The sequence below is a fragment of the Oncorhynchus gorbuscha genome, linkage group LG03 (genome assembly GCF_021184085.1).
Source record: "Oncorhynchus gorbuscha isolate QuinsamMale2020 ecotype Even-year linkage group LG03, OgorEven_v1.0, whole genome shotgun sequence".
Classification (NCBI taxonomy): Eukaryota; Metazoa; Chordata; class Actinopteri; order Salmoniformes; family Salmonidae; genus Oncorhynchus; species Oncorhynchus gorbuscha.
The window spans coordinates 41,502,203-41,528,315 of NC_060175.1; the positions used below are offsets into that span (position 1 = coordinate 41,502,203).

At 42.1% G+C, this 26,113-nt stretch overlaps 1 protein-coding gene across 2 annotated transcripts in view; it reads left to right on the top strand.

The window, feature by feature from the left end:
- The window catches only part of LOC124031382 (immunoglobulin superfamily member 21-like), a 283,359-nt gene that overhangs the window by 242,265 nt on the left and 14,981 nt on the right, over positions 1-26,113 (top strand). For both annotated transcript variants that reach the window (XM_046342539.1, XM_046342541.1), the window contains exons 5-6: positions 1,180-1,295; positions 15,052-15,547. In XM_046342539.1, coding sequence (XP_046198495.1) covers positions 1,180-1,295; positions 15,052-15,547 — 612 coding nt within the window. The remainder of the gene's footprint in view (positions 1-1,179; positions 1,296-15,051; positions 15,548-26,113) is intronic.

Below are 26,113 nucleotides of genomic sequence, written 5' to 3' on the forward strand. Positions count from 1 at the left end.
TCTACTGTTAGCCCTGGCCATCTGCACCTGTGATGCCTCTAACAGCTAATCATGCTCCTGTTTGAGACCGGCCTCTGTTAGACAGCTAATGGAGTTGTCTAATATTAATTTCCAGCTATACGTCCTGCATCAATATGCAATTAAGAGGTGTGGAAATGAAAGGCACTCTGGCCAGCAGACATTTTCCCCCTTTGTTTTAATCAATGAATCACTTTGGCATCTTTGTTTGAAACCCCCAAATGGATTTAGACGTAAAAGTGACACATGAAACATCTCTATTCCCAGGCCAGCACTACTGATGTGGGATCTTATCAATTGAGAGATTCATGGAGGAACTCCCACTGGGCTCTCTTTTAACCCTCTCCCCTGGTTACACACACTGTTTCTATTTCCTATAAAGGCTCAGAGAAGTCAAACGGACCAGAACAGTGCTACTGCCGCATTCTGCTTCCTTTACGCCGGGTGTGAAGGGAAATTCACAGGAAGTGTTTCATGTGATAATATAGCAGACAGAATATCTAATACCCCCCCACGAGAATGCAGCAACTGGGAAAGCATTAAACATTCAGAGTAGCAAGGAAATGCAGATGTCTTAGACTTAGACATCCTCCTCAACTGATGTTGTCACTGTGACAGCCATCTGAATTTACATAGTGATTCATCCATTTATTCAACTCAACCCCTTTTCACATGCCTGGTCATCCACTTCTATATCAGCCTTGATTGATTTGTTATTGATTTACACATTCAGTGAAAGGTTGCTATCTTAGGAACTTGCATTCAAAAAAGCATCACCAGTATATTGTAATATGTATCACATGCTAAGCATCTCATTTGATGTGGGGTCTATTTCCTTTTTCCTCCGCTTAACTCCCATTGCTCCACTCTGCTGTGAAGTTGTGCTCACATGTTTTACTTTTGCAGTGACAAGCTTGTAGGTTTCCACTAAGACAGCCAGACGATAGACTGCTGATACTGTATGATATGCATGAGCTCCGCTCCACATCTTCAACCAGCCCCATTGGACCACAGGATCCCCTGTGTTCAGGTGATCCTGAACACAGCATAGGGCCCTAGCCAACAGCCCTGCTTTATGACACAAACAATACTGAGCACACTGTGTCAATGTATTTAGCCGTCATGTGTTGTTGCCTAACCTGTCCTTTTCTCTTTCCACAGCACCTCCAAACAACATCTCAGTTTCGGCAGAGAACTGTCCAGCTCCATTCAGCCGGTACCAGGCCCAGAACTTCACACTGCTGTGCACTGCAAAGGGAGGCAAACCTGCACCTTCAGTGAGTCACATTTAGGCACTTGAACATGCTATACAGTGCACATTCAGTGCATTATATATAGGGACAGACACACATATGACTTGAAGCCAATTCACTGTTAACAATAATTCTGAAAGGTTCCAGTCATGTGTACCCCACCACATTGAGCTGTGACCACAGTCACGGTTGAAGCATACAGTATGAGGAAAAGTAGTTGTAGAGGGGGATGTTTGAAGAGATACATTTCTATGGAAGTTTGACTTGTGAATCATAATTACTACAAATACACCAGGCAAAGTAATCACTATAGAGATTATTTAAAAAATATATCAACCAGAGACACATGTGTAGTCCGAGTTAGGATCATTAATCTTATCACAAAGTGAATCATTAATAATGATTGTACCAGGAATTGCCATTAGACATCGTAATGGCCCCCAATGCTATTCCCTCAACTTTTTGAGATGGCAGACAGGGTAGTAGAGATAGCTGAATCCTCATGCTCCTCTGTCTTCTAGCATATGAGCTGCTTGAGTGAAGCCACTCGTTGTTCATCCCTACCGGTCCATTAATCATGGTCCACGGGTGTATCATAATGTATTCCAGATCCATCTCACAGCTTATCTCCTGCAATTATGAACCCAGTGAGAGGTGAATACAAGGTGAACATTATTTCCGTCTCTCAGGGACTGACTGACTGGTTATATAAAGCCACACGAGTACATGCAATGGTCTTCCTAGCACTCTGGTATAAGGATCCCACAGTTATTACACTCTTGCGCTGCTGGACTTTTCTACCAAGGAAATGAGCTAGATCTGAAAGGCCATCTCTCCAAACATGCCTGTACTCTGTTCATTAGACTCCCTGAGTAGCCCTGGTAATAGGGAGAATCAACTCATGCAATTGGTTAGAAATTTGTTTTCAGAGATGGTGATGACTCATCAAATCACTGATGCTTCTACGGACTTGGTCAGACTGTAATCTTCTGTCTAAATACATATAGAAGGTAGTATAAAGAGTAAATGCTGACCATGCATGGCCATTATTTGCTCTTCCTGCTCTGGAGCAAATATCAAATCAAATCAAATTTTATTGGGCAAATACACATGGTTAGCAGATGTTACTGTGAGTGTAGCGAAAGGCTTATGGTTCTAGATCCGACAGTGCAGCAGTATCTAACAGGAAATATCTAATAATTCCACAACAAAAAACCTAATATCTAACAATTTCCACAACAAAACCTAATACGCACAATCTAGTAAAGGAATGACATGAGAATATATAAGTATAAAATACATGGATGAAATATTGCAGTGACAGAGCAGCTAAGATTAAATAGATCATAAAGAATAGATATTGAAGGATACAGTATACATGATACACGAATGAGATGAGTAATACGAGATAAGTAAACATTCTTAAATGGCATTATTAAAGTGACTAGTGTTCCATTTATTAAAGTGGCCAATGATATCAAGTCTGTAGGTAGGCAGCCGCCTCTCTGTGCTAGTGGTGACTGTTTAACAATCTGATGGCTTTGAGATAAAAAACTATTTTCAATCTCTCTGTCCCAGCTTTCATGCACTTGTCCTGACCTTGCCTTCTGGGTGGAAACTTGGTGAACAGGCCGTGGCTCGAGTGGTTGTTGTCCTGGATTATCTTTTTAGCCTTCCTGTGACATCGGGTGCTGTAGGTGTCCTGGAGGATAGGTCGTTTGCCCCCCGGTGATGCTTTGTGCAGACAGCACCACCCTCTGGAGAGCCCTGCGTTTGTGGGCGGTGCAGTTGCCGTACCAGGCGGTGATATAGCCCGACAGAATGCTCTAAATTGTGCACCTGTAAAAGTTAGTGAGGTTTTTCGGGGGCAAGCCAAATTTTTCAGCCTCCTGTGGTTGAAGAGGCGCTGTTGCGCCTTCTTCACTACACTGTCTGTGTGCGTGAACCATTTCATTTGGTCGGTGAAATGTACACCGAGAACCTAAATCTTTCCACCTTTTCCGCTGCTGTCACGTCGATGTGAGAATGGGGGTGCTCACTTTGCAGTTTCCCGAAGTCCACGATCATCTCTTTTGTTTTGCTGACATTGAGTGAGAAGTTATTTTCCTGACACCACACTCCGAGGGCCCTCACCTCCTCCCTGTAGGCTGTCTTGTCATTGTTGGTAATCAAGCCTACCACTATTGTGTTGTCTGCAAGCTTGATGATTGAGTTGGAGGCGTGCATGGCAACACAGTCGTGGGTGAACAGGGAGTACAGGAGGGGGCTGAGCACGCACCCTTGTGTGGCCCGAGTGTTGAGGATCAGCGGTGTGGGCATGTTTCCTACCTTCAACACCTGGGGGCGGCAAGTCAAAAAGTCCAGGACCCAGTAGCAACAAATGGGATCAAGAGCAAGGGTCTCAAGCTCATTGATGAGTTTGGAGGGTACTATGATGTTGAATGCTGAGCTGTAGTCAATGAACGGCATTCTTAAGTAGGTATTCCTCTTGTACAGATGGGATGGAGCAGTGTGCAGTGTGATGGCGATTGCATCATCTGTGAACCTATTGGGGCGGTAAGCAAATTGAAGGGGGTCTAGGGTGACATGGAGGGTGGAGGTGATACCGTATGATCCTTGACTTGTCTCTCAAAACACTTCATGATGACAGAGGTGAGTGCTACGGGGTGATAGTCATTTAGTTCAGTTATCTTAGCTTTCTTGGGAACAGGAACAATGGTGGCCATCTTGAAGCTTGTGGAGACAGCAGACTGGGATAGGGATTAATTGAATATGTCCGTAAACACACCAGCCAGCTGGTCTGCGCATGCTCTGAGGACGCGGCTAGGGATGCCGTCTGGGCGGCAGCCTTGTGAAGGTTAACACTTTTAAATGTTTTACTCACAACGGCCACGGAGCAGAGCCCACAGTCTTTGGTAGTGGGCCGCGTTGGTGGCACTGTATTGTCATCAAAGCGCGCAAAAAGTTCCTCTGTCCATTGTCTGTGCTCTTTTGCCATCTTAATATTTTATTTTTATTGGCCAGTCTGAGATATGGCTTTTTCTTTGCAACTCTGCCTAGAAGGCCCGAATCCCAAAGTCGTCTCTTCACTGTTGATGTTGATGTTTTGCGGGTACTATTTAATGAAGCTGCCAGTTGAGGACTTGTGAGGCGTCTGTTTCTCAAACTAGACACTCTAATGTACTTGTCCTCTTGCTCAGTCCCACTCCTCTTTCTATTCTGGTTAGGGCCAGTTTGCGCTGTGAAGGGAGTAGCACACAGCATTGTGATGCTCCAGATACTCAACTTGTCTAAAGAAGGCCAGTTTTATTGCTTATTTAATCAGGACAACAGTTTTCAGCTGTGCTAACAATAATTGCAAAAGGGTTTTCTAATGATCAATCAGCCTTTTAAAATTATAAACTTGGATTAGCTAACACCACGTGCCATTGCAACACAAGAGTGATGGTTGCTGATAATGGGTCTCTGTACGCCTATGTAAATATTCCATTAAAAACCTGTCATATCCAGCTACAACAGTAATTTACAACACTAACAATGTCTACACTGTATTTCTGATCAATTTGATGTTATTTTAGTGGACCAAAAAATGTGCTTTTCGTTCAAAAACAAGGACATTTCTATGTGACCACAAACGTTTGAACGGTAGTCTCGTGTTTGAGCCGTTGAATTGCGAATCCACTTTGTCTCTGTACTGACACTTTGCTTGTTTGATTGCCTTACGGAGGGAATAACTACACTGTTTGTATTCACCCATATTTCCAGTCGCTTTGCCATGATTAAATGCATACGTGCTTTCAGTTTTACAATATGCTAATCATTATAGAACGCTATTAGATTATTCACAGAGATTGATTCGATTGGGCTTGTTAATGCACTTTATGCCCTAGCATATCCCGCTAAAACCTACCGAGGTCATTTTTACCATTCATATCTACAGTTGAAGTCGGAAGTTTACATACACCTTAGCCAAGTACATTTAAATTCAGTTTTTCATCATTCCTGACATTTAATCCTGATAAAATTTCCCTGTCTTTGATCAGTTAGGATCACCACTTTATTTTAAGAATGTGAAATAAGAATGATTTATTTCAGCTTTTATTTCTTTAATCACATTCACAGTGGGTCAGAAGTTTACATACACTCAATTTGTATTTGGTAGCATTGCCTTGATGATTTAGCTTGGGTCAAACATTTCGGGTAGACTTCCACAAGCTTCCCACAATAAGTTGGGTGAATTTTGGCCCATTCCTCCTGACAGAACTGGTGTAACTGAGTCTGGTTTGTAGGCCTCCTTGCTCGCACACACTTCTTCAGTTCTGCCCACAAATGTTCTATAGGATTGAGGTCAGGGCATTGTGATGGCCACTACAATACCTTGACTTTCTTGTCCTTAAACCATTTTGCCACAACTTTGGAAGTATGCTTGGGGTCATCGTCCATTTGGAAGACCAAGCTTTAACTTCCTGACTGATGTCTTGAGATGTTGCTTCAATATATCCACATCATTTTCCATCTTCATGATGCCATCTATTTTGTGAAGTGCACCAGTCCCTCCTGCAGCAAAGCACCCCCACAACATAATGCTGCCACCCCAGTGCTTCATGGTTGGGATGGGGTTCTTCGGCTTGCAAGCCTCCCCCTTTTTCCTCCAAACATAACGATGGTCCTCATGGCCAAACTGTTCTATTTTTGCTTCATCAGACCAGAGGACATTTCTCCAAAAAGTACAATCTTTGTCCCCATTTGCAGTTGCAAACTACAGTCTGGCTTTTTGATGGTGGTTTTGGAGCAGTGGCTTCTTCCTTGCTGAGCGGCCTTTCAGGTTATGTCGATATATGACTCATTTTACTGTGGATATGTCACGCCTTGGTCATTGTATTTTGTGTTTTCGTTATATGTTTGGTCAGGCCAGGGTGTGACATGTTGTGGTTCGTATTGGGATTTTTGTAATTATTGGGATTACGGCTGAGTAGGGGTGTTACATAGGCTTGGCTGCCTGAGGCGGTTCTCAATCAGAGTCAGGTGATTCTCGTTGTCTCTGATTGGGAACCGTATTTAGGTAGCCTGGGTTTCGCTGTGTATTTTGTGGGTGATTGTTCCTGTCTCTGTGTAGTTTCACCAGATAGGCTGTAATTAGGTTTCACGTTCTGTTTGTTGTTTTGTATTTTGTATCGTTATTTTCATGTGTCACTTTTTCTATTAAAGTCATGAGTAACCACTACGCTGCATTTCGGTCCGACTCTCTTTTGACAAACGAAGAACGCCGTGACAGGATATAGATACTTTTGTACCTCTTTCCTACACCATCTTCACAAGGTCCTTTGCTGTTGTTCTGGGATTGATTTGCACTTTTCGTATCAAAGTCCGTTCATCTCTAGGAGACAGAGTGTGTCTCCTTCCTGAGCGGTATGACGTCTGTGTCCTCCCGTGGTGTATATACTTGTGTACTATTGTTTGTACAGATGAACGTGGTACCTTCAGGCGTTTGTAAATGGCTCCCAAGGATGAACCAGACTTCTGAAGGTCTATAAAAAAATTCTGAGGTCTTGGCTGATTTCATTTGATTTTCCCATGTTGTCAAGCAAAGAGGCACTGATTTTGAAGGTAGGCCTTGAAATACATCCACAGGTACACCTCCAATTGACTCAATTGATGTCAATTAGCCTATCAGAAGCTTCTAAAGCCATACATTTTCCAAGCTGTTTGAAGGCACAGCCAACTTAGTGTATGTAAACTTCTGACCCACTGGAATTGTGATGTGAATTATGAGTGAAATAATCTGTCTGTAAACAATTGTTGGAAAAATGACTTGTGGCATGCACAATGTAGATGTCCTAACCGACTTGCCAAAAACTATAGTTTGTTAATAACCTCTAGTGACACCCCATCCCGGGTCCGGGAGCGTAATCATCGACTGACGCTAATTAGCATAACGCAATGGACATAAATATTACTATAAAATATTCCTATTCATGAAAATCACATGTGAAATATATTGAGACACAGCTTAGCCTGTTGTTAATCACCCTGTCAACTCAGATTTTCAAAATATGCTTTACAGCCAAAGCAAGACAAGCATTTGTGTAAGTTTATCGATAACCTAGCATAGCATTATGCCCAGCTAGCAGCAGGTAACTTGGTCACGAAAATCAGAAAAGCAATCAAATTAAATCGTTTACCTTTGATGAGCTTCGGATGTTTTCACTCATGAGACTCCCAGTTAGATAGCCAATGTTCCTTTTTTCCAAAAATAAAATTTTTGTAGGCGAAATGGCTCCGTTTGTTCTTCACGTTTGGCTGAGAAACCGACCGGAAATTGCGGTCACGAAAACGCTAAAAAATATTCCAAATTAGCTCCATAATATCACCAGAAACATGGCAAATGTTGTTAATAATCAAACCTCAAGGTGTTTTTCAAATATCTATTCGATAATATATCCACCGGGACAATTGGTTTTTCAGTAGGACCGATTGGAAAAATGGCTACCTCTGTATTTTACTCGAGAATCACTCTGAGAGCCATCAGATGACCACTTACACAATGTAGCCGCTTACGGGTATTCTTCAACATAAATGCTTAAAACCACATCACAATGCTGTAGACACCTTGGGGAATACATAGAAAAAGTAATATTAATACAATATTTTTACAGTTTTGAAACTTTAGAGTGTTTTCTATCCTAAGCTGTCAATTATATGCATATTCTAGCATCTTGTCCTGACAAAATATCCCGTTTAGTTTGGGAACGTTATTTTTCCAAAAATGAAATTACTGCCCCCTAGTCACAAGAGGTTTTAACAAGAAATTTGTGGAGTGGTTGAACAATGAGTTTTAATGACTCCAACCTGAGGGTATGTAAACTTCCGATTTCATCTGTATGTATCATTCAACCGATTCAATAAATAACCTTTGAACTTTAGTTTAACTGTTAGGCTGTGGGAAATTAGACAAGAAACCTGCCTTTTATTGCTGAGTATTATTTAATCCCATGTCTTTAAAAATAAATCATCACTAAGCCAGCCCAAGCATAGATCAGGGACTCGATTCAAAAGCACTCAGAGCTTCAAGCATTAAGAGGAGGCAAGTAACATTCATCTTACATTTTTCAGGATGAAGATTAAGAGGTATGAGTGGGCAGAGAGGGCTATGAGGAGGAAACTGGTTGACCAGGAGAGTCGTCTCTAAGGAAATGTAACCATTTTAGTCAAAGCAACTGTGCTTGAAGTACTGTATGAATAATTTGTCTGTGTTTGTAACATAGCTAAGCTATAATTCTAAGTAGTGGCAAATAATTCTGTTGACTCCAGAAGAAGTTGTAATGCTTCTGTGGAGAGTTAATCACCCTGCCAGAATTGCCCAGTGCTGTAGGACTAAATCAAATCCCAGTAAACATATTTTGACAGTGTTCAGAGATAGATTTTATAACAGGAGTGTCTCTCGACTCCTCAATCCTGCACATTTCTCTTTTTAATCTCCTTGAAGATCTAGTGCTGTGGTCCAGTGGATGAAAGCATTGATAATAATATAAGTCAAATCAGAAGAAATCACCAGCATAGTATTTCCAATGTTTGCAACTTTTTTTGTGCATATCAGAAACTAACCAGAGGAAAACACAGGGATCTCACATGCTACTGTCCAGTACCTTTTAGGGCACATGTGTAGATAAAGCGAGTAATGGTACATTTTTGTACCCAACATTTTGAATATGAAGGTACAATAATCACACTCTCAAAAATGGGGTAAGGTGTGAAGCTACATTTCTGTTTCCAAGGGTACAAATGTTTTTGTGTACCCTCAGTACCCACCCACCATAAGGTACAATGACACATGTTTTGCCACAGACAAGAAACTAACGGCTTTGTCACTGAGATGGTACCCTTTGTACCATAATCATTATCATATTTCCTAGAATGCTCTACTGCACATAGATTTTTTTTTTGAATTGTTTTTAATATCTGTGTTTTTACATGTACATTGATTGATTGATTAATCGTATGCTACACAAAGATAAACAACATACATGTTTCTCAACTAATCCAATCAGTTAGTTAGATTTTATGTACCCATTACTGAAATGGTTGTTCCAGTTTAAATGGTTTAAGTAGTCTCCTCACAATGTACCTAATCCCAATTATGAATGAGGGTTGCAGGTGAATAAAAAATTCCAACTGTTGGATATCCTAATTCTGTCTGGATTCCAATAGGAATTACATATCACTTTGAAAGCAGTATAATGTAACTTGCAACTAGAGTTGCAAAATCCTGGTAACTTTCTCAAATGTCCCACGTTTTCCAGAAATCCCTCAGAAATCCCATATTCCCTCCTGAAAATGGGAGGGAATAAGCAGGAAATCCATCAACAAGGATTTCTTGAAAATCTAGGTATCTTGGGAAAGATCCGGGTATCTTGCAACCCTACATGTATGCCTGATGTTCCTGAAATTGAATGAATTCAACAACTCTACAATTCACTCAAAGGCAAGGCACACTGGGAAACTATATTGGAGGCATGGCTTAGTGTGGCTTTTTGTGTTGTACCTGTTAAAGTGGTCTATGGTGGAGGTACATTTTGTCACTTACTAGGAACATCCCACTGGGCACACGCTGGTTGAATCAGCGTTGTTTCCATCTTATGTTGAACCAACGTGGAATAGATGTTGAATTGACATCTGCGCCCAGTGGGATATGGCTTTGTCACTGTGGGGGTTCCCCAGTTCCTACCTCAGATATGAACTGGGGGAAATTATGTTCCTATAACTAAAAGGTACAAAGGATGACCTCACAGGATACAAACCAAGTGACAAGCAGTTGTTCTCCTTTAAGGACAAATCTAAACTATTTTTTTCTGAGAGAATACTGAGGCCTTTCTGCCTTTTAATGACACTCATTTTCTCTTTGTCAGTGCTGTTGCCTGGCATCTTAATACAAAACTAGCTGTTGTCAGCTCTATTTATGTCATATCTTTGCAAGCCCAGTCTTAGATGCTTTTCTAAATGTTTATCAAAGCATGTTCTGTGTTTATACAAACACCATTTAACTGGTCAACAGTTTTGTGTAGCATACATCCTTTCACATTGCAGCTTATGTGCTCAGCCGCCATTTGTTTCTAGGCAGGAATGTTTTAGGTTGAGGCCAGTGGCGTAGTGAAGGGTAAATGCAAGTTTACCCATAATTTGCAGAAAACTCATGTATTTATTTCACTGCAACTAAATATTGTTTTACCCACATATTTTTGTACCATTACATCACTGGTTGAGACAAAATATAACATGTAAGCAAAATCAATGGCTGTATACAAAGAGCTGTGCACTGACTGTGCATTCCTTTCTTTCACCAGTTATTAATCAGAACGCTTCATTTGTCTGTTTGTAGCTTATTATACAAGGAACAAGCGTGTTGTTGTTGTGACTAGGTACTGTAGAAGGTGCATCATCTTCCGTTTTAGATACTTTTAACAAGCTATTCACATAATAGTAATAGTTCTCATGACATCCATTACAGAATCCTCAGAGCACAAGTAACCATTGATTGAAAACGGGAAGGATAATGACAGCTAAATAATGAGAGATGATTAAGCTTCTTTCTCTTTCACTGTCTCACTCTCTCTCTCTCTCATGTGCTCTCTCTCTGTCTCGCTTTTTTACTCTCTCTCTCTCTCTCATTCTCTCTCTCTCTCTCTCTCTGTCTCTCTCGCGCCTTCTGACAAGACAATGATTCATTGTGGCAACATTAAGGTATATTTGGGCCATTGAGTGAAGAGAAAGTGTTATTGTTACTAGGGTTGCAAAGGGAGGGTATATTACTGGAAACCTTCAATGTTTGCCAGTAAATTTCCTAGAATTTGGGTATTTCTCATGGATTGTATATAATCTATAACAATACATCTAGTGGTCCTTTTGGGTAGTTATTATTTTTACAGGTGTCTGTAATCTTTTTATTTAACTAGGCAAGTCAGTTAATTACCAAAATTACTGAAGAATCCAGTAACTTTGGTAAGGTACCGGTAGCTTTGCAACGCTAATTGTTATGTTTCAAATGAGCTTTGGAGTCGAGGTGTTAGGGCCAGGGCGTTAAGGCTGGCACTATCTGAAGTGCAGGTGCTTTTCATCAATGTCTATTCACAGGCGTAATGCAGAGCCTACCTCATGGCGCACACGCACCAGCTTAATTTTGCCACTACCAATGCATTGCGCTTTGGCGGGCGTTCAGAATGACTTCCTTGTTTGTTTGTCGAAGCTCTCTGAAGCAGGTGGAGTGTTCTCTGACTCCATTGTCTGAAGCATTTGGGGATGTAGAACAGAGGGGTGATTGATAATCACTTAATTCCACTGTGAATGGCCATGCATAGAGACCATTGAAAACCACAAACAGCTTCTCATTACAGCACAGCTACCACTGCCCACTGTCTAAATTACAGCCAGCAGCAAGACTCATATGCTGACCCCCAAAAAATTGCCTGCTCAAGACATCTCTATAACAATTGGGGTTTCATTGCCTGGAGCATGCTGATTAGGCCTAACCTAAAGTAAGTGAAAACTGGACGGTTAGGTATTTTAGGTAGGTGGATCAGTTTGACTTGTGAATATGAAGATATCTTCTATCTCTTCTACCTAAGGTGTATTTACAAATTTAAAGCAACGTTAGAGTGATCAGTGTATTTCTTTCATAATGTGACAGAGGATTTCATAAAAGGGAATCCATGAAATGCAACAAAAGGTATTTTTCCCACCACTATGTAGTAATTGTAAGCTATGCGTATAGTAAACCAATAAAATACAGAATAATTCCTATTCAATCATTGAAACTATTTTTAAAGCCTTCTATCTCCCAGAGAGTACCGTCTATCACACATATGCAGTACCTGTGTGTGAATTATTGAGCCACTTCAAGATAAAATAAAATAATAATGGGATTGTATATACATGTGTAATGATGCTCGCTCACTGGCACCTGAGGTTCATATGATGCAAACCTTCCAGGCCTAACACAAGGTATCCTCACTCTTACTGTCTTGGAGAACATGCAGGAAAACTATGGCGTGCCAAAGATTCCTTTGGTACAAAACAACCTTGAGAGCAACAGTTTTCTCTGTCAAAATGTATAGTATTTTAATTAAAGAAAGCATAAATAAACTGAATGTACAGTAGTATTAACCTTGGAGATCACTACACTACAGTTTTTACAGCATTGGCTGAGTCCTTGTGACTTACAATGGGTACAGCACTAACTTCATTTTTTGGGAAAGTAGGAGAGATAGTGCCCCACACTGGTCAGGAGTAGATACATAAGATGGAACTGCATCATTTACATTTACATTTAAGTCATTTAGCAGACGCTCTTATCCAGAGCGACTTACAAATTGGCATCAAATGTGCCATTGCTTCTGCAAATCTTGATCATATTTCCCCTCTCTGAATAGGAATGACACATCATAGAGCTTGTCTTTGTTGTATGTTCTGGATCAAAACAGTGGTGATTTATAGATTCAGAACTTTTTTAAATGTCAATGTAGCCAGCCAATGTAGCCAGCCATCACCAGTGACGTAATTAAATGCTTACAGCCCACACAATGTTTTCCCAAGAGAAAACAAGCACATTACATTATCCTTTTTCTCCACATTTCTTACCAATTGGTTTTCTACAGTACCCAAACAAAATGATTTTTTATTGTGCAAGTAGGTAGTACAGAAGGTAATGGTGGGAGGAAGGTCAATGATTAGCTGATACTCTAGAGTTGTGAAAGTTGTTAAACAGAGTCAGTTTAGGAGGCGTTGAGGTCAGTACATACCAGAATCTACAGTGCTCTTAATCTCCCTTGATGTTTCAGGTATAGGCCTACACAGTGCAGTCAACACAGCACTGATTAGTTCATTTATATTCAAGGCTCTGTATTTGTATTTGTGTTACTACTGTACAATATAAATCAAATCAAATCAAATCAAATTTATTTATATAGCCCTTCGTACATCAGCTGATATCTCAAAGTGCTGTACAGAAACCCAGCCTAAAACCCCAAACAGCAAACAATGCAGGTGTAAAAGCACGGTGGCTAGGAAAAACTCCCTAGAAAGGCCAAAACCTAGGAAGAAACCTAGAGAGGAACCGGGCTATGTGGGGTGGCCAGTCCTCTTCTGGCTGTGCCGGGTAGAGATTATAACAGAAAATGACCAAGATGTTCAAATGTTCATAAATGACCAGCATGGTCAAATAATAATAAGGCAGAACAGTTGAAACTGGAGCAGCAGCACAGTCAGGTGGACTGGGGACAGCAAGGAGCCATCATGTCAGGTAGTCCTGGGGCACGGTCCTAGGGCTCAGGTCCTCCTAGTTTTTTTTTAAATATTTTCTGGGTCAAGGTTTGGCTTTTTCAAGAGAGGCTTTATTACTGCCCTTGTTTGGGTGTAGGGCCTGATCAGAGCCTGGAGGTACTGAGGTGCCGTTCCCCTCACGGCTCCGTAGGCAAGCACCATGGTCTTGTAGCGGATGCGAGCTTCAACTGGAAGCCAGTGGAGAGAACGGAGGAGCGGGGTGACGTGAGAGAACTTGGGAAGGTTGAACACCAGACGGGCTGCGGCGTTCTGGATGAGTTGAAGGGGTTTAATGGCACAGGCAGGGAGCCCAGCCAACAGAGAGTTGCAGTAATCCAGACGGGAGATGACAAGTGCCTGGATTAGGACCTGCGCCGCTTCCTGTGTGAGGCAGGGTCGTACCCTGCGGATGTTGTAGAGCATGAACCTACAGGAACGGGCCACCGCCTTGATGTTGGTTGAGAACGACAGGGTGTTGTCCAGGATCACGCCAAGGTTCTTAGCGCTCTGGGAGGAGGACACAATGGAGTTGTCAACCGTGATGGCGAGATCATGGAACGGGCAGTCCTTCCCCGGGAGGAAGAGCAGCTCCGTCTTGCTGAGGTTCAGCTTGAGGTGGTGATCCGTCATCCACACTGATATGTCTGCCAGACATGCAGAGATGCGATTCGCCACCTGGTCATCAGAAGGGGGAAAGGAGAAGATTAGTTGTGTGTCGTCTGCATAGCAATGATAGGAGAGACCATGTGAGGTTATGACAGAGCCAAGTGACTTGGTGTATAGTGAGAATAGGAGAGGGCCTAGAACAGAGCCCTGGGGGACACCAGTGGTGAGAGCGCGTGGTGAGGAGACAGATTCTCGCCACGCCACCTGGTAGGAGCAACCTGTCAGGTAGGACGCAATCCAAGCGTGGGCCGCGCCGGAGATGCCCAACTCGGAGAGGGTGGAGAGGAGGATCTGATGGTTCACAGTATCGAATGCAGCCGATAGATCTAGAAGGATGAGAGCAGAGGAGAGAGAGTTAGCTTTAGCAGTGCGGAGCGCCTCCGTGATACAGAGGAGAGCAGTCTCAGTTGAATGACTAGTCTTGAAACCTGACTGATTTGGATCAAGAAGGTCATTCAGAGAGAGATAGCGGGAGAGCTGGCCAAGGACGGCACGTTCAAGAGTTTTGGAGAGAAAAGAAAGAAGGGATTACTGGTCTGTAATTGTTGACATCGGAGGGATCGAGTGTAGGTTTTTTCAGAAGGGGTGCACCACATACCATTAACACAACTGGTTGTAATAAGTTGTAACAATAGTATGTGGTTACCAATAACCACATACCATTAACACAACTGGTTGTAATAAGTTGTAATAAGACAATTGGAAAGGATATGCTGTAATTCAACCCAAATCTCTCCTCTCTTAACGATTTTTTGTTTGTCTCTCGATCTCTCCCCCTCTCCCCTCGGTCTCTCTCTCTCAGGTGTACTTTAAGCGGGATGGAGAGTTGATAGAGGTGATATCCTACATCCACCCCTCAGCCGAGGACGGCGGTGGCTCAGCAGGGGTGCGTGGTGCCAGGCCACTCATCAGCAGAGACCTAGACGACACCAAGCTGCAGAGGTCCCTCTCCCTGTTGGACCCCGAGGGCCGGCCAGCCCGCATGTTCACCGAGAGCCCTGAGCGTCGTTGGACCCCGGGCCAGCACACCCAGGGTCGGCAGCAGAAGGAGCAGCCCAGCCCTGCCACGGAGATCATTCCAGAGACAGTTGTGAGCCGAGAGTTCCCTCGCTGGGTCCAGAGCACTGATCCACTCTACTACTTCAGTCACACCCACATCTCCCAGAGTGATGGCTCTGTTCTGGTGCAGGCCAGACTCACCTGGACCCTTAACCCCCAGCTGGACAATGACGCCATGTTCAGCTGTGAGGTCAAGCACCCAGCACTCTCCATGCCCATGCAGACAGAGGTCACACTGGGTGAGTACAACAGAAATATTCTTCTCCCAACCCACTCCTCTCTCCTTGTTTCCCCATCGCCGTACTCAATCTCTGAGCCTCCTTATGTATCCCTCGCGAATCTACTCAGAACAACACTGATTTCCATTTGATGCTTAATTGTGTAGTGACTGACAAGGCAATTAATCGAGCTGTCTGTAGCTAAATTGAGTTAACTCACAACCGTTATTGAAGAAGTCAACCTGAATTAAGGATGTCAAATGAGAATTTATACACAATCAGCCACGTGATGTCCTGTATTGGAGGAGGTTCTTGGATGAGGCGATGCAGTGCAGATATGATAAACAGAAACATTGAGTTCACTGAGAAAAGAGTAAATGGTAGAGGGCGGAGTGTGGTGCAGTAAGGAGAAGCTGCTACTGCTCGTAATGGTACAAGTTACATGCTGTGTGCACACTTAATTTCCTCAGAGCGCCAGCTTTCATCTCCTTCACACCTTTAGAGGGACCTTCTCCTCCTGCTAGTGTCCCTTTCTCTCCGTGGTGTGTTGATAGACATGGCGCGGCTCTAACCGCTCACACTTTAACTGTGTGAAGCTTTTGGAGATTTTCTGTTAGAACAACAACCCTCAACCAACACAGAAGGACCAGTGTTTAGGGTCTATAAGGGTTTACCAATCATGGCTAACAAGTGCCTATGTGTCAGCATAGAGCTAGCTCACTGCTTAAGGGCCTGCATACTGCAAATAATACATGTTCAATCTGTTTATAATTATACCCTTGTATATTAAAGTAACTTCCCAGTGAAAATCTCACTTTTAAAAGTTCATATTCTGTTAACTCATCCAAATAATTTCATTGACTCGTCCCATACTCATATTTGTGGCCAAAGCATAAATTGTAGAAGGGAAAAAAACACAGACCATTTAAAAATGCTTGCTATTTCCTCGTAGAACATGATGTCATCTCCTTGTGGAGGATGAGCTGGCAAATCAGCAGTTTAGAGAAGGATGATCTGGTCAATTAGAGGTCTATTTGCATGATTATTTTTAATGACCGGTATACGCCCACACCATTTTGTTGTTGGGATACGCCCACACAATTCCAACACAAAAAAGCTGCTTTTTAACATACTTAATTGCCATATTTTGGAAGGGAATCTATTTCATAAGGATATACTCATATTATCTGTCTTCTCAAGACAGATTGCTGAAATTATGATTTTAACAGCCTCCTCTTTACTGTTGTTACATGTTGATGGTAAAAATATTCTGGACCCAGAGGGGTGTAGGCCCAGAGAAAGCCTTGCTCACTGTCAATGGCTTTCACATTTTGACAAGGTTTTTCTATGCTGTGATTCAAGCCATTAATTTATCAGTAGCTTTGTTCTTTAAAGGGATGAAAACAGCTTCTGCAGACATTCCTCCTCACCACCCTGAGAGTCGAGAACAGAAAATGTGCATTTGTTGATTTTAATTGGAGTACACTTGAAATTCAAAGCATTCATAAACCTGCTTGAAGCAGATTGAACCTGGGTTAGTATGAGTGAGAGCTGCTGTTGTTATAGAGTAGCAATAATAGCCAGTACATGTGTTCATATACTGTAGTAAATATCACGTATGGTTAGAATTATGTCACCACTTGAAAACATTATCTCTAATATACGTCTATCCTGGTTTGATGTATTAATCTAAAACTGGACACATTTGAAGTATTTCCCCCAGACGGGCCAGAACCTATCTTTTGATTATACAGTTTAATCCAGCTAATTGCTCCCGGGACCTGTCATTCACTCCTGTCCCTTGGCCCTGGCTTTCAGATCTGTGTTTGGTGAGGAAATGAAAAGGAACCCTCTGGGCACTGACGTCAATTCAACATCTATTCCACGTTTGTTCAATATAATTTCATAGACATTACGTGGAAAGAACGTTGATTCAACCAGTGTTGAATCAGAGGGAAGTTTTTGCACTGTCCATAAGTAATACATATTTCACTGATTTAATATCAAGTCAAAGCTTATTGGTCACATACACAGATTTGAAGATACTATCGCAGATGCAGAAAAATGTTTGTTTCGAGCTCCAACAATGTGGTAGTACCAAGCAATAATAAACATGTAAAAGACAAAGTGCATACAAGTGTAACTATCAGAATGAGCAATGCCAGAGACCCGAATAGAAATATATATACATATAATGGTGTGTAAAGACAGTATGGACAGTATATGAATAGAAGATGTGTGTACAGTGGTAGTGCTATAGGATGAATCATGATTGGAATACAGTATATATTAAGCGGGTAAAACAGTATGTAAACATTATTAAAGTGACCAGTGTTCAATTACTATTTACGTAGGGCAGCAGTCTCTAAGGCGCAGGGTAGATTACCAGTTGATAGCCGGCTATAACAGTGACTAAGGTTCAGGGCAGGGTACTGGGCGGAGGCCGGCTAGTTGTGAGTGTTTGTTGTCCTGAAAATACTGTAGAAGCTGTTTCTCAGTCTCTCGTTCCCAGCCTTGATGCACCTGTACTGTCTCCAGCCTTCTAAATGGTCCTTTATGATCTTCTTCTTGTCTTTCCCATCTACACTGGCTGCTGTAGATGTCCTGGAAGGTAGTCAGTGTGTCCCCGGTGATGCGTTGGGCTGACCGCACCCCCCTCTGGAGAGCCCTGCGGTTGCAGACTGTGCAATTTCCATACCAGGCAGTGATACAGCATGACAGGATACCCTCAATTGTGCATCTGTAAAAGTTTGTGATGGTCTTAGGGTACAAGCTGAATTTTTTTCAGTCTCCTGAGGTTGAGTTGGTGGTGCGCCTTCTTCAACACGCTGTCTTTGTGAAGGGACTGGCACCGCTACACCAGGGCCATCACCTCCTCACTGTAGGCTGGCTTGTCGTTGTTGGTAATCAGGCTTACCACTCTTGTGTTGTCAGCCAACTTGATAATTGAGTTGGAGACATGGGGGCCAACCAGACATGGGTGAACAGGGAGTACAGGAAGGAGCTGAGCATGTACACCTGAGGGCCCCATGTGCTGAGGATCAGCATGGCGGAGAGTTGTTGCCTACCTTCACCACTTGGGGCAACCCATTAGGAAGTCCAGGACCCAGTTACACAGGAAGGGGTTCTGGCCCAGGGCCTTGAGCTTAGTGATGAGCTTGGAGGGAATATGGTGTTGAAGGCTGAGCTGTAGTCGATTAACAGGATTTTTACATAGGTATTTCTCATGTGCAGGTGGGATAGAGCAGTGTGCAGTGCAAAGGCGATTATGTCTTCCATGGATCTGTTGGGGAGATATGCAAATTGTAGTTTGTTTAGGGTGCTGGCTAAGGTACAAGTGATAGTCGTTCCCTAGCCTCGCAAAGCACCTTATGATGACCAAAGTCAGTGCTATGGGGCTATAGTCATTTAGTTAAGTTACTTTCACTATCTTGGGTACAGGAACAACGGTGGACATCTTGAAGCAATTGGGTACAAAAGACTGGGATATTGACAGATTGAATATGTCTGTAATTAGGCTGGGGTGGTATCCAGATGATCATATTGTCATATTGGTCTTCTCTCATCCCGGGATTTACGGTATTATCGGCTAGGTGGTGCTAAAAACATAAGAAAATCCCATTGGGCCTCAATTCCCATAATGCTAACAAAATTAGCACAAACCAATAGCAAAATCACATAGACGCTGTTAGCTAAATGCTAATAGTGAAAACGAACAAACTAATTGCAAAGACAAGCAAATACAGCTCCTAAAGTAATACAAGCATATCTAATAGCTACCGATTGCCATTTTCTTTGAGTGTGGACATTTTCAAGCGAAAGGGAACTAGAGAAATAGTGCAAATTAACAAAGTTGTGATGCATGCTTTTCTGAAGGAAAGGAGCAGAGGGGGAAAGCAAGTAGAAAGAAATGACAACTGTACAGATAACTCATCCAGAGCTCTTTGATTTCTGGCAGAAATCCATTATTAGATATCTGATGGCAAATATTTAGTAGTGAATTGCATACAAGTGTAACTTCATCACCTCATGTGCGCCACACAACAGAAATTCGCCGATAGATACAGAACAATATGGACTCATCATCTCCCGCTTTCTCCCATTGTGCTATAACAAACAAACACGTGACTGGCTCAACTGTTCTGGGGAACTACGGTAAGCTTTGTAATGTAGTGCATTGCACAAGTTGACTGCAGGTATTTACTCATGAAGTAGCTACTAATATTCTAATTTATAGAAAATCTTTGAAGAAATAGTTTTGACTGTATTGAAAAACCATCCTGTGTTTTTTTCCAAATACCCCGGTATACGGTATATACTGTATACCACTCCAGCCAACTGGTCTACAAATGCTTTTAAGATAAGGCTTGGGTTAACATGCTTAAATGGTCCAAGTGACCGTCGGGGGAGCGCGTTGACGGCTCTATGTTTTTTTTCAAAAAGTGGGCGAAGGTGTTTAGCTCATCCGGGAGCGAGGCGTCAGTGTGGCTGGCTTTCCATTTATAATCCGCAAATGTCTGGACTCCCTGTCACATACAATACCAGTCAAACGTTTGGACACACCTACTCATTCAAGGGTTTTTCTTTATTTTTAATATCGTCTACATTTTAGAATAATAGTGAAGGAAAAAAACGATTAAATAACACATATGGAGTCATGTAGTAACCAAAAAAGTGTTGAAAAAAGTAGCCACCGTTTGCTTGATGACAGCTTTGCACTCTCCTGGCCTTCTCTTTACTAGCTTCATGAGGTAGTCACCTGGAATGCATTTCAATTAATTAACAGGTGTGATTTTTTTAAAGTGAATATGTGGAAAGTGAATTTCTTTCCTTCTTAATGTGTTTGAGCCAATCGGGGGTGTGACAATGTAGGGGTGGTTTACAGAAGATAACCTGATTTGGTAAAACACTAAGTCAATATTATGGCAAGAACAGCTCAAATATGCAAAGAGAAACGACAGTCCAACATTACCTTAAGACATGAAGGTCAGTCAATTCTGAAAATGTCAAGAACTGTTGCAGTCGCAAAAACTATCAAGCTCTATGATGAAACTGGCACTCATGAGGACTGCCACAGGAAAGGACTACCCAGAGTTACCTCTGCTGCAGAGGATAAATTCTTTGGAGTTAAATGCACCTCAGATTGCAGCCCAAATAAATGCTTCACAGAGTTCAAGTAACATACACATCTCAACATCAACTGTTCAGAGGAGACCGCATGATTATAAAAAATATATTTTTTTATTTAACTACGCAAGTCAGTAAAGAACAAATGATTATTTTCAATGCCGGCCTAGGAACAGTGGGTTAACTGCCTTGTTCAGAGGCAGAACGACAGATTTTTACCTTGTCAGCTCAGGATTCAATCTTGCAACCTTTCGTTTACTAGTCCAACGCTCTAACCATGTCACCTTGAATCAGGCCTTCATGGTCGAATTTCTGCAAAGAAACCACTACTAAAGGCCCGCAATAAGAAGAAGAGACTTGCTTGGGCCAAGAAATACGAGCAATGTACATTAGACCGGTGGAAATCTGTCCTTTGGTCTGATGAGTTCAAGTTTGTGTCAAATTTGTGTCTTTGTGTGACGCAGAGTAGGTGAACGGATGATCTCTGCATGTGTGATTCCCCCCATGAAGCGTGGAGGAGGAGGTGTGATGGTGTGTGGGTGATTTGCTGATGACGCTGTCTGTGATTTATTTAGATTTCAAGGCATACTTAACCAGCATGGCTACAACAGCATTCTGCATCCGATCTGGTTTGCGCTTAGTGGGACTATCATTTGTTTTCAACAGAACAATGACCCAAAACACACCTTCAGGCTGTGTAAGGGATATTTGACCAAGAAGGAGAGTGATGGAGTTCTGCATCAGATGACTTGGCCTCCACAGTCACCCAAACTCTCCCCAATTGAGATGGTTTGAGATGAGTTGGACTGCAGAGTGAAGGAAAAGCAGACAAACATTTCTCAGCATATGTGGGAACTCCTTCAAGACTGTTGGAAAAGCATTCCTCATGAAGCTTTTTGAGAGAATGCCAAGAGTGTGCAAAGCTTTCATCAAGACAAAGGGTGGCTACTTTGACGAATCAAAATATAAAATATATTTAGACTTGTTTAACACTTTTTGTGTTCCTACATGATTCCATATGTGTTATTTCATAGTTTTGATGTTTTCACTATTATTCTACAATGTAGAAAATAGTAAAATATAAAGAAAAACCCTCGAATGAGTAGGTGTGTCCAAACTTTTGACTGGTTCTGTACTTCTCAAGTCTAAGCCGTTGAAATGTGACTCCACTTTGCCCTTGTACTGTCGTTTTGCCTCTTTGATTGTCTTACTGAGTTTGTAGCTGGTAGTTACGTCTGTAGTTACGTCTCTATGGTTAAAAGCGCTTTAATTTTTGCAGAAATGCTGCCATTTAACCACAGGTTTTGGTTTGGTTCTAATCGTCACAGTGTGAACAACATACTCTATGCACTTCCTGATGAACTCCGTCACCACGTCAGTTTATCTGTCGATCTTGTTCTCAGAGGCGACCTGGAACATTTTCCCATTCCGCGTGATTAAAACAATCTTGAAGCATAGATTCCGATTGGTCAGCACAGTCCCCCAAAACGTTATTGTATGTTATTGAATAACCTTTGAGGTACCTTTGCTCCGGTTTGGTGGGTGTGGCGAGGTGTGGCTTGAAGCAATGAATGACGTAAAGGGCAGTGACCATGCTGACAGCGTTCCCCAACCTGCAACCCAAACCCTTCTTGTTTTTCAACTGGTCGTTCATCACAGCACTCTTTCCATTCAATTGAACGTTACGGAACATAAAAACTTACTGAATGCTGCCCTGTTTAAGTTTCTTCCTATAGGTGGGGAGGACCAGAGTGGAGGCGTGATCTGATTTGCCAAAGGAAGGGTGGGGAGGGCCTTATGTAATGCTCACGGAAGTGAGCGTAGCAATGATCCAGGGTCCTTGTTGTGCGTGTAGCACAGGAGATATCTTGATAGAATTTCTGTAGTGTTTTCCTAAGATTTTGTTTATTAAAGTCCCCAGATACAATAAGTGTGGCCTCAGGATATGCAGTTCACAGTTCAGTGTAAGCTTGGGGGAAATATACACAGCAATGACGATGATCAAAGACAATTACCTCTCAGGAGGTAATGCATTCGGCATATGTTGATGAGGTATTCCAGATCTGGAGAACAAAAGGATTTGAGTTCCTGTACGTTACCACAATCACACCATGAGTTGATAATCATGAAACAAACCCCTCCACCTTTATTTTGCCTGGAGAGTTCTTTCTTCCTGTCGATCCGCATAACGGATGGAGAACCTCACTGGCTGAATGGACAGGAACAATTTATCCGTAAAAAGCCAGGATTCCGTAAAACAGACTATGTTACAGTCCTTGATGTCTTTCTGGAAGGAGATCCTCGCCCTGAACTCGTCTACTTTATTGTCCAGAGACCGAACATTAGCGAATGATGTACTTGAAAGCAGTGGATGGTATGCACACCGAATGAGACAGAGCGACATTCTGGCAACTGACCAAAGTTGTATTACATATCATGAATATTAACAAGCTGCTCTGTGCTCGCCTTACAAATTGATTTGGGATGGGGCCTTGGGAGCTTCTCAGAATGGACCACACCTCTATGAGTTTCTTGCCTGGGTCTCACCATTCGCCTCAGTTCCAGAATTCATTAACTCAGTGCATCTGAATAATTAAAAGGACTGTACTCCTTTTATTTGCATCATCTATTATTCAGCAGCATGAAAAGACTGGAGGAATTATCATTTCATATACGATTCTGAAATATGATCCATGCCTGCGTCCACCAGTCATTTCCTCCCCAGACCGTGATAATCACAGAGCAGATGTTCTATTTCAGGAAGGCTGGTGTACAGTTTGAGAGTGTCTGTCTGTGTGTTGATGTTTGTGGTGCGTGTGCGTGCATGCATGCATCTGTGCGTGTGTGTGTCTCTATGTTCACCTGTGTCTCATCTCCATATTTATCACACTCTCATCTTGGTATTGTAAGGAGTCCAGTGCAGGCTGCAGGTTGGATGTGTGAGATGAATGATAGTGTTGGATTGATGATGACGCAATGATCCCACAGTCACCCCTTTTCAATTGTTTGTTATGTCTTCGCTCTCTCTCCCACACAGTGAAACCACTCTATATTTAAGCAACAAGGCACAAGGGAGTGTGGTATATGGCCAATATACCACAGCTAAGGGCTGTTCTAAGGCACGACGCATCGCGGAGTCGATTCCGCAATGCGTCGTGCCTTAAAACAGCCCTTAGCTGTGGTATATTGGCTTTATACCACAAACCCCCGGTTACCAGCGTAATTAGAAAAATAATACATGCTTTATCATACCAGTGGCATACTGTCTAATATACCACGACTGTCAGCCAATCAGCATTCAGTGTTCGAACCACCCAGTTTATAAATGTATACATTCATCAATCTGACTCCATTATAATGTGAATAAATGCAACAAGTCCTGTGCTAATCCTTGCATCACCGACTCAGTATGACTATAATGAACATGTGTCTATCTTGCACCATTGTGCAATTATTTAGAGGCTAGATACAAATAGCTAATCCTGGCAACCAGTGTTCTAGCATTAATTTATTGAGTCAAGTAGATCAGGGATGTCAAGGTGGAACCCAATCATATGCTATCTGTAGTGTAAATAACAACTACCTATAGACCTACTAAATTATGACTGTAAAGTCAATCAAATAATCACTCTGTAAAATTAGGAATATATTTACTCAATTCAACTAATTGGATTTATTAGTCATGAAATAATTAACACTCAAACAATTACAGTGTACATGAAATACATGATGCGTTACAGAGTACATTACTATCAACTAAATAAGATTTAACGTGGTTACACATGTCTTCAATTCAGAATGATCTCTGAGAGAAAGAAATGTGTGTCTGATACACACACACAAGCTTGCTAAGAAGTCCTCAAAGTATGAGTGAATTCACTGCCCTTTTAACCAAATTCAAGCAGTGCATCCCAACCTGAATTAAGATTTATTGGCAGTTTCCTAGTGGAAATAAAAGGCAGGAGCAACACATCCAGATTACAATCTAATAAACACAATTTGAATGTTATGAACAGACAACAGGAATGTGCCTGATAACCAGTCAACCCAAAATACATCAACCAGAAAACATACAATGCAATGAGACATCGAAATTGTGTAGCTCTTTACAAGCTCTTGAAACAAACTAAACACGACAATTTAAATCACACAGTAACATTCATTTCGCCTATTTTAGCAATTGTCACTCCTTTCCTGACATTAGTGACCCCAGGACGTCCGTGGGAATGTCTAGTCCTGGATATTGCCACAGCAAAGGTATGGCTCTCTCCTGTGAGATGCATATACAACTATCCATCCGGACAATGCCAAATTGAATCAACACGCCAGGCTAGTTACCAGACACCTCTTCGTCGCTGGCCTTCATCATCGTTCACATTTGTTCACTCTTTCTATTTTTAGCAACTACAGTAATCCCCCGTTTGGAACCTTTGAGTTGTGAAATAACAGCATTGAACCAGTGTTATAGTTACCACAAGCAGGCTCGCCAAGACGCATGCGTGATACACCAAGTCCCAGGTGTATGCGTATTTGGCCAAGGCAGTGGAGGCACTCAAGAAGATGGTCGCCCCCAGCTTGGCTTGCATGAACTGCTCATCCATGGCAGTTACAGTCCTGGAGCTCTCCTCATAGAAGGTATAGTCCCACCAGGGTGGAATGTCAGTCTTTAGAGGTACCCTGCATAGAATGCTCAGCTGTCCCATCGTGGAATCCTCCATCACCTCCATCAGAAGGTGTGGGTTAGCTGGACAATTCAGGCCCATCATCGGAGTCAGTTTGCAAATTCGATGAATCTCCAGTCTTTGTGAAAGCCTTGGAAAACATTCCAAATAGCAATACAGTGAAAGTACACACTTCAACTTGCCAACATTCTACAATGTATGAAAAATAGAGTTTACGCAGTAAATGTCTCATGACAAGAGTTGTGAATAAAGTTTCCCTATCATTAATATAGAAAATAGCCAACAAAATTATCCCATCAACTATCTGACCCAAACGGAGGACGAGTTAGTAGATACAAGTTCTGAATGGACAAAAGGAAACAAGTAAAAAACAAGCACAACAAAAAAACATTACCATCCAGCATCATTGCAAATAAAAATTCAAACAATATACGGTGATGAACAATTATTTCCCCCCCCTTCAAGAGGGATGAGTTTGGAACAAATGAGAACACTCTAAAACAATCCTTATAGTGTTAAGCAAATAGTAACATACATTTTGTAAATTCAACTTTTCATCAGTCGCCACACCTCTCCTGGCATCAGTGACCCCAGTACTTCCATGCTAATGTTTCGTCGTGGACATTGCCACGGCAAAGGTGTGGCTCCCTCCTGTGAGATACAGCCATCCATACGGATAATGCCAAATTGAATCAACACGCCAAGCTAGTTGCATCTTTATCACTGGTTTTATAATCATTCACATTTCTTCCATCACTATTTTTCAACTACAACTCAA